At 42.5% G+C, this 19,097-nt stretch overlaps 1 protein-coding gene across 1 annotated transcript in view; it reads right to left on the bottom strand.

The window, feature by feature from the left end:
- PLPPR1 (phospholipid phosphatase related 1) overlaps nucleotides 1–19,097 on the bottom strand; it is a 272,467-nt gene that overhangs the window by 9,352 nt on the left and 244,018 nt on the right. Inside the window, exons 5-7 of the mRNA XM_060014422.1 lie at nucleotides 10,676–10,926; nucleotides 7,116–7,292; nucleotides 3,067–3,198 (exon numbers count right to left, since the gene is read on the bottom strand). Of these exons, the coding sequence (XP_059870405.1) occupies nucleotides 3,067–3,198; nucleotides 7,116–7,292; nucleotides 10,676–10,926 (560 nt within the window). The remainder of the gene's footprint in view (nucleotides 1–3,066; nucleotides 3,199–7,115; nucleotides 7,293–10,675; nucleotides 10,927–19,097) is intronic.

A 19,097-nucleotide genomic window follows, 5' to 3' on the forward strand; every position in this document is an offset into this window, starting at 1 on the left:
GAAGAAGGGAAGGGAGGGTGAGGGTGTTCCCTCCCCAGCTAGACAGTCTTCTCCTTAAGGCGCTCTAAACAGCTGGATGGACTTCACGTGTGAGAATGTGTGCTTTAAAGACAGGTTCATATCTTCTCTCAGATCCCCCTCCCGGGAAGATGGTTCTATCCCAGAAATTACAAAGGAGCAGCTTCTAGTAGAAGCCATGGCTGCTGCTGTTGCACAGGGAAGCCCTCGCCCACAGGGGAAAACACAGGGCATATTTATTTTGGAAGAGGTGTAGCTCAGTGTAAACTCTGCCAGCCCTGTGCAGCTCAGCTCACACACACTGTCCCCTAGAGCGTGTTTCCATATTCAATGCTGAGAGTTGTAGATTTCAAAATGGAATTTTCCTTAAACGTCACGCCGTGTGGTGTACAAGAGCAAGCAGGGTCTTTTTTTTTTTTTTTTTTAGGGCCTTTAGAATTAGATGGGCCTGGGTCTTAATCTTGACTGGGTGACCTTCGGCATGTTAGTTAAACTCTCTTTGCCTTACTTCATCTAAAAAGTCGAATGATAATGCAAATTGCAGGATTATTGTAAGGACTGAATGTGAGGGCTTGCAATAAATGCTCATTTTCTCTTCTTGACCCACAAATAAAGGGTATATCCTCCTAACTACCCATGTGGAAAGCAGATGCTTCGTTACTTGAATATTGTACAACTAGTAATGGAAGGCATCACTTAAGAGGCAATACTTTCCATCCGGCTTCCTGTAGCTTTATTTTGACTAGCCTGCAGAAGTCCTGTTCATCATTACTCATAAACTTCTATTTACCATGGAGTTTCAGATATTGACTAGAGCCCAGTTTTAGGTTCTCAGTTTTGACTAGAGGGTCTAGTTCAGGTTTTGGTCCTGGCTTGCATCTGTCCATCTATCACATATTTATTTCACCCCTAGTGAATGCCAGGAAATATAGAGGGTAAGAAAGACCTGGTTCATATACTTAATCTCTCAGTCCTTGTGGGAGGCAGATATGAGGGGATGACTGACATTAATTGTGAGGGGCAGTCACACCTGGGGCCCTGGGGTCTCTTTGACCCAAGCCTGGTATTCACAAAAGGCCTCAAATTGTGCCCAGATGAGGGGATATACATGGAAATAAACATACATGGACAGATTTGAAAAGTTCAACTACTGCCTGTAGTGAATAATAAACTAATGCATATTTTTAAAGAATTTTTAAAATCTATATTGCGAATAGCAGGTTTTGAAATCAGGTTGGCACCTCATTTTTCAATGTAAGTAGAATCCCCCAAAACATGGCCTGGATGTCTCTTGGCCTGGTCAACTACTACTGGTCCTGAGGGAGAAGAGAGAATTCTGGAGAAGGTTTCAGACAGAAGGTGATGCTTGAGCAGTGCTGGGTAAAAGGATGGGGCAGAAACAGGGTGCTCTTTGACCAGGACATTCAGGGTAAAGTCGACAGCATTTACAAGGACAGGTTGATATGTTTGTGGAACTTGGCAAACATCTCAGCTTGCTTTTCGAATTCACCTTTGTCATTAGTTGCTTCATCTCAAAAAATAGAGGGAACCGCTCTGACCTCACCAGGTACAAGAACATAATCAGGGAAGAAAAACTAGGGAGAGTCTATTTCACCATTTCATTACAAGGTTTTATTATTTAGCTAATTCGTCATTCAACCTGCATTAACTGGCTATATATAAATAAATCAGTAGTAAAATTTTCACTATGTTATTTCTAATTGGACCAAGTCAAAATTTTCACCTTAATACAGGTGAAGGGAAAACGAACAAAATACCTGGCACTGGGTTTAATGGAGAGCCCTAAATATTTTTCCCAAGGTGGAAATAGCTTTTTTTTTCTGGTTCATTAATAAAATTAGACTTCATTAAATGTGAAAAGAAGTAGGATAGTTTCTCAGATGTCTGATAGTTACTCTTTAAATAGTGAAATATTTTATACTATATTGATAGGAAGTATATGATAATTCCAGTGGGAGGAGATTTGCTTCTCTTGCACTCTGTAAAAATGATTTAGTAAGGAAATGCCAAATACAACAAGATTTCGAGATAGACTATTACAGAAAATAAACACTTTAGCAGGACTCAGCTACATGAAAAACGTGTCATGATATAAAAACCCTGTTTTATTATTAGTTATCCCCATTCTGTCTGCTTAAAGAGCTACTCACCCCAGTTTTCCCACTTGCTGGCTATGTGGCTTGGGGAAGAAATTTACTGTTGCTATTTTCATATTCCTCTCAATCTGTGAAATGGGAATTATCCTACTGATTCAGTAAAGTTTTTGTTCAAATAAAAATATATTTGTAAAGCACCTAGCAACTGTCTCAGGCAAAAGTCAGTGCTTTATACCATGTTTCAGGGCTCATTTCAGATGGCAAGTCTTCTCCGTGGCTTTCCCTGCCTTAGAATAAATTTCTTCTTCATCTGTGTTCACAAAGTGCTTCGTGTATCTGATTCAGCATGCCATGTTATGATTACTGATTTATATACACCTTTCCTGATCATCTGTGAGTTCCTTGAGCACAGGACTATGTGGCTAGTTATTCATCTCTGGCATGAAGCAAGGTCCTGGTGTAAATAAGTGATCAGTTAGTACTGTTGCATTGAATTTTTGATCATCATCAAAGCAGATCCAAAAGGATACTTAGTTACCTTTCTTAATGTGCTGCCAGTTTACATCTATCACTGGATGTAACAAAGCATTTCTTTCCAAATGTCCTAGTTACTAAATCAAATTGGCCTCCCACAAGGGTTGGTGTAAATTTCACAAGTGTGTTACTACATTGGAGGTCAAGGTATCCTGAAGCAGTTGGGGTTTAAGTTAGACATGACTAAGAACTTCCTGAGGAAGGGCCAAGCCCTGGAAGGAATACAGGATTAATTGAGGGAAGCTGTGAAGTTCTTGAGGGCCTTTATGTCAGATTTTTATTGTTGCTGGGTGGATTCAGTTATGTCCTGTTTTCAGTAGAGAAATGGATTAGTTGACCTCCAAGATAACAGGCCTGGAGCCTCCGGGTTTGGTTTGCTAAAACCACTTTACTGTACCTGTGCACTTAAGGTTTCCAGAGGGCTTTCTATCCTTGGGAAAGCCATTAGGGGTACTCCACGGGGGTCCTCGGGTTTGGGTTTGGAAGGAGATCCTTGTGTTCCTTTAAAGTTATGGACCACACACATTCCCTGCAGGATGAGGGGAAAAAAGATTGGGGTCAGACTGCGGCCGTCAATGCCTGGCCATCTCTGCGGGTGGCAGGCCTTCCCCCTTAGAATGTCGTTGCATAGTGACTTGTGAGCCAGTGGGTAGGGACCATGGAAAGACCTGGGGCATGGTTCAGGCTGGCTGCTGCTGAGCACATTCTAGGTGCTGAGGAAGCATCTGTTTGATCCCCAGATGGCCAGGGATGCTCAGTCTACCCCCACTGAGCTTGTTTCCTCACCTGTAAAAATGGGAATAATACCTACCTCATAGATTTACAACAATTAAAAGACGTGATGAATGTAAAGCACCTCATGATAACAGCTAACATTTACTGAGGGCCACTTATGTGTCTGGTACTGTCCTGAGGGTTTACCTTACTTCATCTAATCCGCTCAGCAATCTTATAAGGGAGGTACTATTATCCTCTCCAACTTAGATAAGGAGGCACAGAGAATTTAGGTAACTTGCCCAAGGTTACACAGATTGAAACTCCATAGCCTCTAAATCACACCACCGCTATAGGATTCTGCCTCTTAACAAGTGCCAGACATACAGCAAAAATGCAACGTTAGCTAGTCTTTAACTCTTACCTAAGATGATTACCCTTAAGTTACTTAGCAAATATTCACATCATTTATTAGTGGCACTTTTATTGCTTCCATTAAAACTCCCTCTCTAAATTGCTACCCACTTGTCTTTATTTCCAACTGAGGCCGCTTCATAACTAAGTCTGTTCTAACCGTCTTTTGTCTCTTTCCATACTCTCTTCCATTGTGCTGCATCGTTTTTTCTATATCCAGTGCCTCTGAATCTTTCCTGTAGCTCCTCAAACCCCACAGAACATTCACATGAATATTCTCTACCTGGCTCTCCTCTACCTTACTCTCCAGCTCTGCTTAAACTTCCCCCATTCAGGAAATGGGAGAAGTGGAGGGTGTAGGAGCTCTGGGGTTGGAGAGAGCAGGTCAGATTCCTGGCTTACTGGCTGGGTGGCCATTGGGCAAGTTACTTATCTGCGAGCCTCACTTTCCTCTTTTATAAAAGGAGGATAAGAATACTGTTAGGGCAAGATAAACAAAACAAACACAGAACCGATTGGTGGTTACCAGAGGGGAAGGGGGGCGGGGGGAGGGCAAAATAGGTTAAGGGGGTCAATTCTATGGTGGCAGATGAAAAGTAGACTTTTGGGGGCGAGCATCTGTATACAGACGTCAAATTATAATGTACACATGAAACATACATTATAAACCAAAGTTACCTCAGTAAAAAACATTGTAAGGGTTGTCCTGGGAGCACATGATTTGGTGTATATAAAGTGTAGGGCATGTAGTAATTGTTCAACTAACGTCCTTCCCCTTTCCCCCACTTTCATCTTCATAAGAAACACAAAACCATAATGAACACAGGCCACAAATATGCTCCTGTTCAGACTCCCCTTTTTCGGCCTCCTCCAAGTCTCTGCTTTGGAACGCTTCCGTTCTCTTCTACAAGGTCCGCTTCTCCCATTTCCCAGCTTGGTGAGTGTATATGTGAGGTTTTCCCAGCTTGGTGAGTGTATATGTGAGGTGTGTACATGCAGATACAGTGGCGGACAGTGTGGCCTCTGCCTCCTACCAGACCCGTTCAACAGCAGGTATGGGTCTTACATAAAGATCATTTGTGGAAAACAAATTTTGACACTCATCATCAATTGGGAAGGCAATACAAGACTTAACAGTAACCAAGTGGTAGGAAAGAGGGCTGCAAGTTACTGAGAGAACACAAGTTTAATGTTAAAGCAGAATTTGTGTATGGGGCCTCGGCAAACACAAAGTTTTTGGATTTCATCCCATAAAGACCCCATGAAATTGCTTGGAACAGTCAGTACCGCTTTTTCTCTTTAGCTGGGGTTGAGCTGGATCCAGGACTGATGGGGATAGCAAAAGTGTTTCTTTGGAGTTCAAGCCTTCACTTATGTACTATTGATCTCTGTTTGTAAAATCCTCTCTTCTCTTGAAGTCACCTGTATTCTCTCCCCCTTTTAAAAATCATCCTCAGGGAAATATCTTCTGAGAGTTCAACATCTCAGGATCATCTCAGCACCACTTTTCCTGCTGCTTCACCCAGAGAATTTGCATTTAAGTCCCTCATCTTTTACTTTAGAAAGAAAGACTGGATCCATTAAAAATAATTTTGAATTCAAATGGAGCTTGCCAGTTAATGTTCTGAGTGAATGCGAGCATTTTCTGTGTGTATCTGAGCAGGTAAAAATATTGGGAAACTCTGAGTTAGAGGTTGGGAGAGGCATATGTGCATTTTGTATGTTGGGGAGGACATACATACAGAATCCCTGTATGGAAGGGGTAGGACAAGGAGAAGTTAGGTCATAGGCCTGTGAAATCTATCTGCGTGTGATGTTAGTCTTAACAGGTGCCTTGGACCAGAAAGGACAGAGGGGAGGAAGGACATCCAGGCTGTGATGGCTTCTGTCTCCTAGGGGAGGCCTGCTGAATGTTATTAGGAGATTGATTTCATGCACAACATCTGCAGGCCTAGTGATTTATTGTAAATCCTTCTGGGTGTATTTTATTTTATTTTATAAATTTATTTTATTTATTTTTGGCTGCATTGGGTCTCCATTGCTGTGCACGGGCTTTCTCTACTTGCAGCGAGTGGGGGGCTACTCTTCATTGCGGTGCGGGGCTTCTCATCGTGGTGGCTTCTCTTGTTGCAGAGCACGGGCTCTAGACACGCGGGCTCAGTAGTTGTGGCATGCGGGCTCAGTAGTTGTGGCATGCAGGCTCAGTAGTTGTGGCTCGTGGGCTCTAGAGCACAGGCTCAGTAGTTGTGGCACACGGGCTTAGTTGCCCCACAGCATGTGGGATCTTCCTGGACCAGGGTTCGAACCCATGTCCCTTACATAGGCAGGCAGATTCTTAAACACTGCACCACCAGGGAAATCCCTTCTGGGTATATTTTAAATCCTTGAAGATAATTTTTAAAACTGAACCTCTATGGTATGCCCATGCAATGGAATACTACACAGCAAGAAAAAGGAATTACTGATAACATGCTTACAATATGGATAAATCTCAAAATAATTATGCTGGGTAAAGGATGCCAGGATAAAAAATACATACTGTATGATTCCATTAATATTAAATCTTAGGGTAATCTAATACAGAAGATCAGTGGTTGCTTAGGAATGAAGGGAAAGGAAGGGTGGGAGAGAAGGATGTATCTGTAGGTCAAAACTGGTCAAATTATACACTTTCTATGCCATTTATTGTACGCCTATCATACCTCAAATCTGTAAAAATTTAAAAAAGCAATATAAGTTAACCAGAACCCTTCTCCAGGAAGTATTATGTCGTTGAGAGGCCACTTACGGTGGAAATAAGATGCCTAAGAGGCATGTTCAGATAAGAGTCCCCCTAAAAAGTCTGGGTGTGGTTAGCTGAGGGTTTTCATATCTCTGAGTGGGATATGCAAGTCTGGGCCAGAGTGGAGTTTCTTGAAATGCTGGAGAAGGAGCTGCCTGCTTGCGTCAATATTTCGTTCTCTGTTCTTCCCCAAGCAACACTTAGCTTATGCTCCCAGTACGTTCTGAACAAGTATTTAGAGAATCATGGTTTGAAGGTATGCTAAATTGCTTCTGCCCAGTCCCAAGGCCAGGGTTGAAGCAAGTGGAGCAAGCCGTCCTTCCTGAAGCCATCCTACTCCTGACCCACAGGGGGAATATGCAGTCATATTTCTGAAAGAAAGGGCACAGGATACTTGGCGAGCAACTGCAACTCACAAGGTTGGGGCCAGAGGACCTTGGACTTAGACTGGAGTCTGGGGAGCCTGACTTGCCAGGATCCTGGGCAGCCTTTCAGAGGGCACCAGCGGGGAAAAAAGTAGAGGGAAGCTGACCTACCAGAAACAGGGCTACAGCAGTGCCCAGGATGAAGCCCGCGATCACATCGGAGCAGTGGTTCCGATACTCGGAGACCCGGTTGAGGCCCATCAGGAAGGCTGTGCAGAGGGTCCCGAGGCACAGCACCGGCTTGGCCAGTCGACTGCTTTTCGTCTTGATTGTGCTTGTGATGTACATCTAGGTTAGGACAGAGACCAGGGAGTGACTGGCAGCCTCTGCATATGGTGTATATACACACATGCACAGACATACACCACACACAGATGGGCCTGCACCAAAGCAAGAACGATGAATGAATGTACATGGGTCTCGGTGCTTTGTATTCTGGTGGGCATGGGAACAGAAATTACAGTGACTTGAATGACTGCATAATAATCAGGTTCAGAGCATGCAGTTTTTATGCAACAAACTAAAGAATCACTTGGGGTATTAGGAAACCCAGATAAGAATCTCAGATGCCAAATAAATCTTCTATGAGAATTAATTTTATGGAGAAGACCAGGTAGGTGAGTGGCAATACATTTCACTTTTTGTGTCCCCCATAATCTTCACACTTGAAAGATTCTTCACACTTTCAATGAATATAAAAGCATTAGTTAATTGACTGAATTAGAACTTCCAAACCTGTGTCACATAAATACGTTTCAGTTGTGCTGGGAAGTTGATTCTCACAATCCTTGTGATAGCTTGATCAGCCCTATCCATTCATTTACTCCAGCATGTTTTAAAATAAAATTTTCTATGTGGGTCGCGACATATAAAAAGTTGGGAAGTCCTGATGTAAGTAAAGGATGATGCAACTTATGACATGTGAGTTGTAGGTTGTTCTTATTCCATTGTGAGGAGCTGGGTAAGACTCCTAAGTATTTCATAGGCTCAGTTACCAAATGTGTCCCTTGTGGCTTAGAGTTAGGAAGATGTGCCTCTTTCAAACAAGTAAATACTTTGTTACACCACCTTTGGTGGTGGTTACAAGAAACCACTAGAGGGCGTAATTGATCTATCATCGCTTCTTAACAAGTGTGCTAAATGAGTTTGCAACCCAGAAAAATAGTATGCCAATGCTTAAATTACAATCTATGGTGTGCTTGTATGGCCTGAGCACATGTAAGTTCACACAGATGCATTTTAAAGTATTATAGTGGAAACTTAATTTCCTAGAATGATCCTTCAGTGCTGGTGTGAATACAGGAAGATGGGATTTTCTTTGTTACATGTAATAGATACCCTATAAAACTGTGGTTAGATCAGAGTTACATAAATTAGAGCATATCATTACACCATTCTGAGGCTGTGTAGGAAATGTCACTTAACATCTATGCTAGATATATTTAAATTTAGTTTTTTATGCTTTTATATTGTTTTTTAATTAAAGCCTTTATAAATCTTTCCTATAAGATTACAAACTTTTTTTTTTTTTTTTTTTTTTTTTTGCGGTACGCGGGCCTCTCACTGTTGTGGCCACTCCCGTTGCGGAGCACAGGCTCCGGACGCGCAGGCTCAGCGGCCATGGCTCACGGGCCCAGCAGCTCCACGGCATGTGGGATCCTCCCGGACCGGGGCACAAACCCGTGTCCCCTGCATCGGCAGGTGGACTCTCAACCACTATGCCACCAGGGAAGCCCAAGATTACAAACTATTAATAACATGGGCCTGTGGTTAGTTAGTATTCTTCACAGCATTAATTAGTACTTAGAAAATCCTTGTTGAGTAATTTCTGAAAGCACACATAATAGGGGCTCGGAAAAATGTTTACACAATTGGAATCTTGTGTCAGGGTTTCTGATTATAGTCTGTCTGTGGGGCATGATTTGAATTGGATTATATCTGAATCCTTGAAAACGTGCTATATAAGCATCTATTCTGAGTAAGATAACTTCTTTCTTCCCAAGAGAAATTTATATCTCACTTGACAAGACAGTATTTTTTGATGAGTAACAGATTTATTTTTATAATGGTGTTGTAAAAATTGATTTCATACAACAATGACTTGAGTTTGATAAAAATACAGAAAAAGGTGCAAGAGTACATTGCTTCATATGACTTAGGTCCTAGATAATCTAAGATACAAAGCGATTATTTTGAAAACTGGAAACTATGCCAAATGCCTGAAAAGACTTTGTTTAAAAAATACCTGGTGTAGATTTTTTTGGGGGGTGGGCAGTAAAGCCAGGAAATCTCACTGAGCTAAACTGGTCTGTTTGTAAATCAGACTTCTGTATTATTTATGTTCATGTTTCCTTAATATGGGGGTAGCTGAAATCACTTTTGATATGTATTCATTAAAGAGTAGATCTAAAAGAAATAATTAGACTTATTTTGGAAAATTGATCCTACAGATGTTATCCTATAAATTGGACAAAAAAGCGCCATTGTTTTAAAGAGAATATTCAGCAATTTCTTTCAAACTCTCCTAAGTGGACCAGACCTGTAGTCAGTCACCTTTACTCCACCCTGAATGTATGTATTTGGGGCGATGGCATGGACACACTTCCATCAGAAGCAGACTCAGTAGGGAGTGCAGTGACTGTCGTTGAATGAGAGGGGACATGCTCCCTGGGGGTGGGGCGAGGGCACACCCAGAGTCTCTGGGAAGACTGCGTAGTTTGAAAAGGGGTCTTTCCTCTGCCTCCTCCTACCTCACCTTTCACTGAGAATCACTAGACTAGTCACACCCTGAATATAAAATAAGTTGAAGGAAAAGGGGTGTTTTCAGCAATAGTCACTCATGATATCCAGGAGTGGAACATGATATCCAGGAGTGGAACCTTTGCACTGATCCCTCTACTTCTGTACGCTTGGTTCTAAGGAAACAGAGGTCAGAAAAAGGTGAAATGAAGTCATTTCCAAAGTGGATGCAATTAAAGAGCAGGAAAAAAAGATGGACACCATCATTTCTTTTATTTTAAGATGTGAGACACACTTTGGGCTTTCTCTGTGATGAGAGCAAAAAGTTTAGAATATTATACCCCAGTGGGGGCAGTCAAAACTTGTGTGACCCAGGGAACAGTGAGAAGTAAACTTGTGGGTGTTCGGGGTCTTTTAGGATCACCCATCTGTCCTGGCAAAGTGATGAAGAGTATTAGGAGGAGCAGAGGAAAGCCATGTCTTTATCCGGGTTTGCTGCACTGCCCGGGCAGGCGTTCACACGAGGCACACACCTGCAAATTTGTAGACAAGTGTGAGAAATGTGTGCTGTTCTAGAAACAACCAAAGCTTTGGCAAAGAGTGCTGTTCTGGGCAGTGAAAGAACCCCATACCCGGTGCCAGGAGCCTGGGCCTCCGCTCTGACTCTGTGTTCTTAGCTATTCTCTGGGCCTCAGTCTCTGCATCTGTAAAATGGGAGGATGTGACTAAGTGATTATCAACAGTCTTGCCAGAATTAACATTCTCTGGCAGGTCTTAACTTGGGATGTTGAGGGTGGGGGCAACAGCATCATATAATAAAGGAGAAACATATTGTAACATGACTTTAAAAGTCACCAGAAGTAATGAAAGAATGGGGGGGAGCATGGCGGAGAGACCCATCACAGCCACAACTCCGCGTGGGTCATACTCACCGTGGCGTATAAGGCGGAGTAAATGCTCAGAGCAGCATGTTTGGAGGGAAAGGACCTCCTAGCCTTCTCTATCACTTCCAGGTCCCCAGTACAGATGTTCCCATTGTTGATAAACTGGTGGTGCGCTCGGCAGTCTGCGCTGGTGTAGTTGGGCTTGCACACTGTCAGGAAGTACGGCGTCAGGTGCCCCGTGACCACTTGTCCGGCGTTTACAAAAATGTCAGTAGCAAAAAGCCCAAAAGCAAATACCCCTATGAGGAGATTTAAAATAATTAGGAAAGGTGACAAACCCCATCGATTGGTTTTGTCCCTGAGAGAAAAACAGCGGTGAGAGTCCACGATAACCTATCAGAAAGGTCCTCCCCAGAGTCAAATTGTCCCCTCACCTTTCTCTCTCCAGGGACTGGTGCCTGCTTCCCAAACCACTGTTTCTTCCAAATTGGTGCAGTCACGCTGCTGTTAGCAGTTCATTATTTTGTATAAGTAAATTAGAAGCAGCGTGTGCTAACGGAAAGAATTTGAATTTTGGAGTCATGCAGAGCTGGGCTCCAGACCCACCTCTGGTGACTCGTTCACAGTGTAAGTTGTTGACCTTCTCTGAATCTTGGTACCCTTATCACAAAGTGGTTGGGGGGAGTGATACCTCAGAAAGGAGTTGGAAAGATGAAATAAAATATGTGCAAAACACCCGCTGCGTGCCTGGCATTAAGTAGTTACTCAACATTAGTTCTCTTTCCTTCTATAGAAAATATCTTCCCCCTGGTCCTGTTGGAAATGCAGATACTCCTTGGAGGAGTTATCATGGCAGGTGAGAGAATGAGGTTGTTAGAGAGTCGTCCCTAAAAGAGAGAAAAAGATCACTCTAGAAACCTTGATTGAATTGGATGTTTCATTTGAGGTTGGAAACAGAAAATGAGGAGGAAGAGTGTTAAAGATGAATGTTGTTGACTGTATCAAATTACCACAAACGGAGTGGCTTAAACCAACACAAATGTATTGTTTTACAGTTCCGGAGGTCAGAAGTCCCAAATAGGTTTCACGGGGCTAAAATCAAAGTGTTGGCAGAGCCGTGTTCTTCCTGGAAGCTCCAGAGTCGAATTCATTCCTTGCTTTTTCCAGCTTCTCGCCTTCATTTCTTGACTTGTGCCCCCGCTCTCCCCCTGCCTCCCCAGCAGTCATATCATACGAGCTCTGCTTCCATTGTCACGTTTCTTTCCGTGACTCACTCTCTTGCTTCTCTCTTATAAGGTTACATTGCCTACCCGAATAATCCAGGATAATCTCAAAATCCTTAATCTAATCACACATATAAATTCCTTTTTGTCATGTAAAGTAACATATCCACAGTTTCTAGGGGTTAGGACATAGACATGTCGGAGCGAGGAAGGAGTTATTTTACCCACCATGCTGACTTGGCCTGCTTGGCCAAGAACCCCGTGGGTAGGCTATATTTCCTGGATTTTATCTGTTCTCTGGTAAATTCCACAGGAATATAGGATTACCCCCAACAAGCTTGAACATGAATAAGCAGAATTCCCTATAGGAAGTTTCACTGTGGACCTTTCAAAGCCTATACATACATCTGTAGATTACCTGTGGACTGTTTTCTGTTAACTATATCAAGAGCAGCTGTGCAGAGCCAAGGTACATACAAGTCATCTGAAGAGAGAAAGAAGACTTTTCAAGTGCGACTCAATTATGGGAGAAGTTGGCAAGTGTGAGAGGCAGCGTTAACCCTTGTAAATGTCAAGGATCTGCTATCTTTTCAATTAAATTTCTATCCAATTTTGACTTCCATATTCAATGTCTTGAATCTGCAAATTGTGCTGACTTCAGCTAAAAGTCAATCCATTAGAGCAGAAGCAAACACAAGTTTGGCTGAAACCTTCATCCGGTTTCCATTTTGACCTGTATTGATTGTTATAATTTTCTTTTTTGTGGCTTTGCCAGCGTGTGCTTTATCCGAATGAGAACTGGCTCTTTTAATACCTTCAGCCGGCTCACACTCATAGCGTCTGACCTCTGAGAGTAGGCATTCGCTGATCATTCGTGGTAATTTTCACCCACAGGTTCTGGAAGTCTGGTTAGAAATTTTTTTTTTTTTTTTGGCTGTACGCGGGCCTCTCAATGTTGTGGCCTCTCCTATTGTGGAGCACAGGCTCCGGATGCGCAGGCTCAGCGGCCATGGCTCACGGGCCCAGCCGCTCTGCAGCATGTGGGATCCTCCCGGACCGGGGCACGACCCGTGTCCCCTGCATCGGCAGGCGGACTCTCAAACACTGTGCCACCAGGGAAGCCCCTGGTTAGAAATTTTTTTACATCTTCAAGCAAGATTCTCAAAGACCAGGTCCCTGGCTTTTTCAAGGGGCAGTAAGTCTGTCTAGACATACTTTTCCAGGAAACTAGGGTAACATGTGATTTGAAAAGGGAAAAGTGACAGCATCTTCTTCTGGGATTTTATTTGTCAGAATGCTTCCAATCAGGGCGAATTCTTTCTGAGATAGAGGATTTCTAGGCTCCTTGGATAGGTGTCTGAAGGACCAGGTCCGTGGTCACAGTGAATCTGTGACGGGCAGATTTCCACTTTGCTGCCATGTGGTATTATTGCTGAAAGTTGCTTTCCCCTCTTCTCTTTGCCTCTCCTGGATTTTGTCTGCTTCTCCTGATGGCTTAACAAGCATTTGCTTTCCAAACATTTCATTCTGGTGTATTTGATGTACCTTGAGAAGGGCAGTCCCGGGGATTCCACTTGCCTGGCATGGGCCATGCCAACAAAGTGTAGTGGAAGCTGCAACGGTGATTCACAGACAATGTCAGATCCTACGGGGCTTTTGTAAGAAATTCCAGCTATTCCTCTGTTAATCCTGAGCTCCTTGTGTGGATGTTACAAGCCTCAGAAGCCAAACAGAGCTGCTTTTGTCCTCAGAGTCAGGTAGAACACTGTTTATGGTCTCCTGTACTGCAATATATGATTTGAAGGAGATGCTTTTAAAGTGTCTATAAATCCTACCTTGGTGTCTAAAATTCTTTAAGTGAGATAATTTTTTTGAAATTTTAACAGATACATTTTTCATTCCTGTAACCCTCCCTAGCTGGTTCTACTTATCTTATGGCTCTGCTCCCAACGGTGTTCCTTGTTTCAGGGGAGCTGATCGCATTTCGGAATGGACGTATAGCAGACACAAAGTCTAAAAGCAAAGCTCCTTTGGCTTGCCAGAGCTATGTGCTTGAGACACGTACTGCTGTTTTTGTTCGGAATTCTGAAAAGACTTGGACGGGAAAACCAAGAGCCATGGTCTGTAGGATGACCATTGAGTTTCTAAAATAAACCCTAGAATGGGGAAGATGAGGCTGAGGGTGTCTCCCAAGGAGACAGAACCCTGCCTGGTCTGGCTGTGAAGGAGTGAAGGGGCATCCCATGCTCCTTGCCTCATGCTGGCTGTCAAACCCCAGGGGCAGGGCAATAGAAACCTATTAGATTTTTGGAAATCAAGTTGAAGCATGTCCTGTGCCTCCCAGGGATGTAGCTCAGGAGCCCTGGACAACTTTTAGAGAAGTTCCACATCCAGCACAGTATCAGAACTACAGGAGCCTGCACTGGCAATGTTGGAGGGAGGATCAAATTGTTTGAGCCCTAGGGTTCCTCCCAAGACCCATACATTCTGGCATGGAATGGGCTAAGCACCTGTGAATTCCCACATCCCTAAGGGGTGAGGGGCATTGGAATGCTGAGAGGACCAGGAGGCTAGAAAAAATGTGGCATTAGGACAGAGACTGGCATCTGTTGATGGTGTTGTCTGCGGTCCCTGTTTTGATGATACAGATCGCTAAGGTAACCTGAGCACGCCTCTTCTTTGTGGCCTCAAAGGATCTGACACCCACCAGGCAAGTCAAAGGATGAAGAAAGAGGAAGATGAAAGTGTTTTTTTTTTTTTTAAAAAAAAAAGTCCTTTTTCCTCCCTCTGAGGGTTTTACCAGGATCCCTCTGATCTCAGACAGGATGTCTTTGGACAAATTAGGATCTTTGATCACTAGTAAATTAGGACACGTAGGTGAAACTCTGTGATCTGCTTCTTGCCAAGGAATCAGTGCAGAGTTCTATCCTTTTACTCAACCAAGAATGTAGTAGGGGAAAGCAGTGACGTACGCAGGAAATGCGTACGACAAAGATCTTCTCAGCCAAAGGTAACTGGTGTACTGGCAAATGATAATAGGGCTCCTACCGGGATCTCTTTAGGCCTCCCAAACAGAGAACTGGTCAAAATACAGAAGCCAGACTGCTTGTTGCTGAGTCCACACAGGAGGCCTTCATTAGCAAGCCTAGACCCAGGCTGCAGAGTAATAATTAGCAGGGACTGGTGGGGTGAGCAAAGAAAGGAATAAATTCCTTTTAGCCACAAAGAACCTGTGACTTTAGGTGGAGCCTCTGAACTGAAGGCCAATTATTCCATATTAAACTATAAGTGTATAATTTTCCAGTTTAAAATGGCACTTAGCTAACAGCCTCTAATAGAGCACCTCTCAACTGTCCACTAAAACAAACAATGGCAGTGAAAAAAGATGGAAACTCATAGTGCCAACCTGAAGGGATAATCAGTGAGGGATTTCTATCTCTCACACACACACACACACACACACACACACACACACACAGTTTTACCTCACGGAAAACCTGAGCTTCTCCTCTGAAGACAAAGATCATGGGAGAAAACCTAGGGAGATTTCCTTTCTCTCCTGTCTGCCCCCTGAATCAGAGATCCAGGATTTAGACTGCTCAGAAAATAGGGATGCTGTCACTCCACTGGATGAGTTCTGCTCTTTGAATTTGCCTGGGACTGTCTCCTCTCCCCCCTTATTCTTCTAAATGTATTTAGAGACACACTGGGACAACAACTATGCAGGAAGTGGCAGGGGCACTGGCGCTGGTGTCTTGCTCCTGAGAGGAACAGACACGCATGCTGGGCGCCATAGCTTTGCATGCACCGCACTGTCATGGCAGTGGCGGTATGAGGAGATGCCAGTTCACTGGAGCTGAGGCACTCCAGTAGGAAGCCTGCTGATTTGGGACTGGACTTAGCCCTGTGCACACCAACCTGCTCTTAAGCTTAAGCTCTAAAGAGTGGGCCAAGAACTTCTGTTGAGGAAAACTGAGTGTGTATAGATCTTGCCCCACTTAAGACTGAAGAGGGAGAAATAATCACACATCACATGGGGTCTTGGGGAAAAAAAATACTCCTGTTTTATTTTTATTTTTTTACATTGTATGGTCAATTTATATGGAATGTCTAAAGTAGGCAAATCCACAGATAGAAAGTAGAATAGTGGACATCAGGGTCTGGGGAGAAGGGAAAATAGTGAGTGACTGCTAATGGGCATCGGATTTTTTTGGGGGGATGAAGAAATTTTCTGGACTTAAACAGAAGAAAGATGGTTGCTCAACTTTGTGAATGTACTAAAAACCACCAAACTGACCACTTTAAAAGGGTGAATTTTGTGGTATGTGAATTGCAGCTCAGTAAAAATAAAAGAAATGATATGTTTGCATATTTGAGATATAGACTCAAATTCATAACTGCTATATATATAAAGCACTTTTGAGTTTATAAAGTTTTTGTTTTTTATTGAAGTATAGTTGATTTACAATGTGTTAGTTCTAGGTTTACAGCAGAGTGATTCAGTTACACATATATACATTTTCAAATTCTTTTCCCTTATAGGTTATTACAAAATACTGAGGCTAGTTCCCTGTGCTCTATAGTAGGTCCTTGTTGGTTATCTATTTTATATATTAGTAGTATGTATATGTTAATCCCAGACTCCTGATTTATCTCGCCACTTCCCCTTTGGTAACCATAAATTTGTTTTCTATGTCTGTGGGTCTATTTCTGTTTTGTAAATAAGTTCATTGCATCATTTTTTTTTTAGATTCTACATATAAGCAATATCATATGATATTTTTCTTTCTCTGTCTGGCTTACTTAGTATGATAGTCTCTAGATCTATCCATGTTGCTGCAAATGGCATTATAGCATTCTTTTTTACAGCTGAGTAATATTCCATTGTATAAATATACCACGTCTTCTTTATCCATTCATCTATTGATGGACATTTAGGTTGCTGCCATATCTTTGTTACTGTAAATAGTGCTGCAATGAACATTGGGGTGCATGTATCTTTTCAAATTATGGTTTTCTCAGGGTATATGCCCAGTAGTGGGATTGCTGGGTCATATGGTAGTTCTATTTTTAGTTTTCTAAGGAACCTCCACACTGTTCTCCGTAGTGGCTGTACCAATTTACATTCCCACAAATAGTGTAGGAGAGTTCCCTTTTCTCCACACCCTCTCCAGCATTTATTATGTGTAGACTTTTTGATGATGGCCATTCTGACCAGTGTGAGGTGATACCTCATTGTAGTTTTTTTTTTTTTAACATCTTTATTGGCGTATGATTGCTTTACAATGTTGTGTTACTTCCTGCTGTATAACAAAGTGAATCAGCTCTATGTGTGTGTATATATATATATCCCCATATTCCCTCCCTCTTGTGTCTCCCTCCTTCCCACCCTCCCTATCCCACCCCTCTAGGTGGTCACAAAGCACCGAGCTGATCTCCCTGTGCTATGTGGCTGCTTCCCACTAGCTAGCTATTTTACATTTGGTAGTGTATTTAAGTCCATGCCACTCTCTCACTTTGTCACAGCTTCTCCTCCACACCCCACCCTGTCCCCATTCTCAAGTCCATTCTCTACGTCTGCATCTTTATTCCTGTCCTGCCTCTAGTTTCACCAGAACCATTTTTTTTTTAGATTCCATATATATGTGTTAGCATACAGTATTTGTTTTCCTCTTTCTGACTTACTTCACTCTGTATGACAGACTCTAGGTCCATCCACCTCACTACAAATAAATCAATTTTGTTTCTTTTTATGGCTGAGTAGTATCCCATTGTATATATGTGCCACATCTTCTTTATCCATTCATCTGTCGATGGACACTTAGGTTGCTTCCATGTCCTGGCTACTATAAATAGAGCTGCAGTGAACATTGTGGTGCATGTCTCTTTTTGGATTATGGTTTTCTCAGGGTATATGCCCAGTAGTGGGATTCCTAGGTCATGTGGTAGTTCTATTTTTAGTTTAAGGAACCTCCATGCTGTTCTCCATAGTGGCTGTATCAATTTACATTCCCACCAACAGTGCAAGGGTTCCCTTTTCTCCACACCCTCTCCAGCATTTATTGTTTGTAGATTTTTTGATGATGGCCATTCTGACTGGTGTGCGGTGACACCTCATTGTAGTTTTGATTTGCATTTCTCTAATAATGAGCAGTTGAGCATCTTTTTATGTGCCTGTTGGCCATCTGTATATCTTCTTAGATCTTCTGCCCATTTTTTAATTTTTATTTTATATTGGAGTATAGTTGATTTACAATATTGTGTTAGTTTCAGGTATACAGCAAAGTGATACAGTTATACATATCTTCTGCCCATTTTTAAAATTTTTTATATTTTATTAACATCTTTATTGGAGTATAATTGCTTTACAATGGTGTGTTACTTTCTGCTTTATAACAAAGTGAATCAGCTATACATATACGTATATCCCCATATCTCCTTCCTCTTGCATCTCCCTCCCACCCTCCCTATCCCACCCCTCTAGGTGTAGTATTACTCTGCCAATTTTTTTTTTTAATTTATTTATTTTTGGCCACGTTTGGTCTTTGTTGCTGGGTGCGGGCTTTCTCTAGTTGCGGTGAGCGGGGGCTGCTCTTTGTTGCAGTGCACAGGCTTCTCATTACAGTGGCTTCTCTTGTTGTGGATCACGGGCTCTAGGTGCATGGGTTTCAGTAGTTGTGGCACGTGGGCTCAGTAGTTGTGGCTCGCAGGCTCTAGAGTGCAGGCTCAGCAGTTGTGGCACACAGGCTTAGTTGCTCTGCTGCATGTGGGATCTTCCCGGACCAGGGCTCAAACCCATGTCCCCTGCATTGGCAGGTGGATTCTTAACCACTGTGCCACAAGGGAAACCCTCTGCCCATTTTTTTGACTGGGTTGTTTGTTTGTTTTGATATTGAGCTGTATGAGCTCTTTGTATATTTTGGAGATTAATCTCTTGTTGGTCATATCATTTGCAAATATTTTCTCCCATTCTCTAGGTTGTCTTCGTTTTGTTTATGATTTCCTTTGCTGTGCAAAAGCTTTTAAGTTTAATTAGGTCCCATTTGTTTATTTTTGTTTTTATTTCCATTACTCTAGGACACAGATCCAAAAAGATAATGTTGTAATTTATGTCAAAGAGTGTTCTGCCTATGTTTTCCTGTAGGAGTTTTATAGTATCTGGTCTTACATTTAGGTCTTTAATCCATTTTGAGTTTATTTTTGTGTATGGTGTTAGAGAATATTCTAATTTCATTCTTTTACATGTA

This window comes from Delphinus delphis, chromosome 6, assembly GCF_949987515.2.
Source record: "Delphinus delphis chromosome 6, mDelDel1.2, whole genome shotgun sequence".
Taxonomy (NCBI): Eukaryota; Metazoa; Chordata; class Mammalia; order Artiodactyla; family Delphinidae; genus Delphinus; species Delphinus delphis.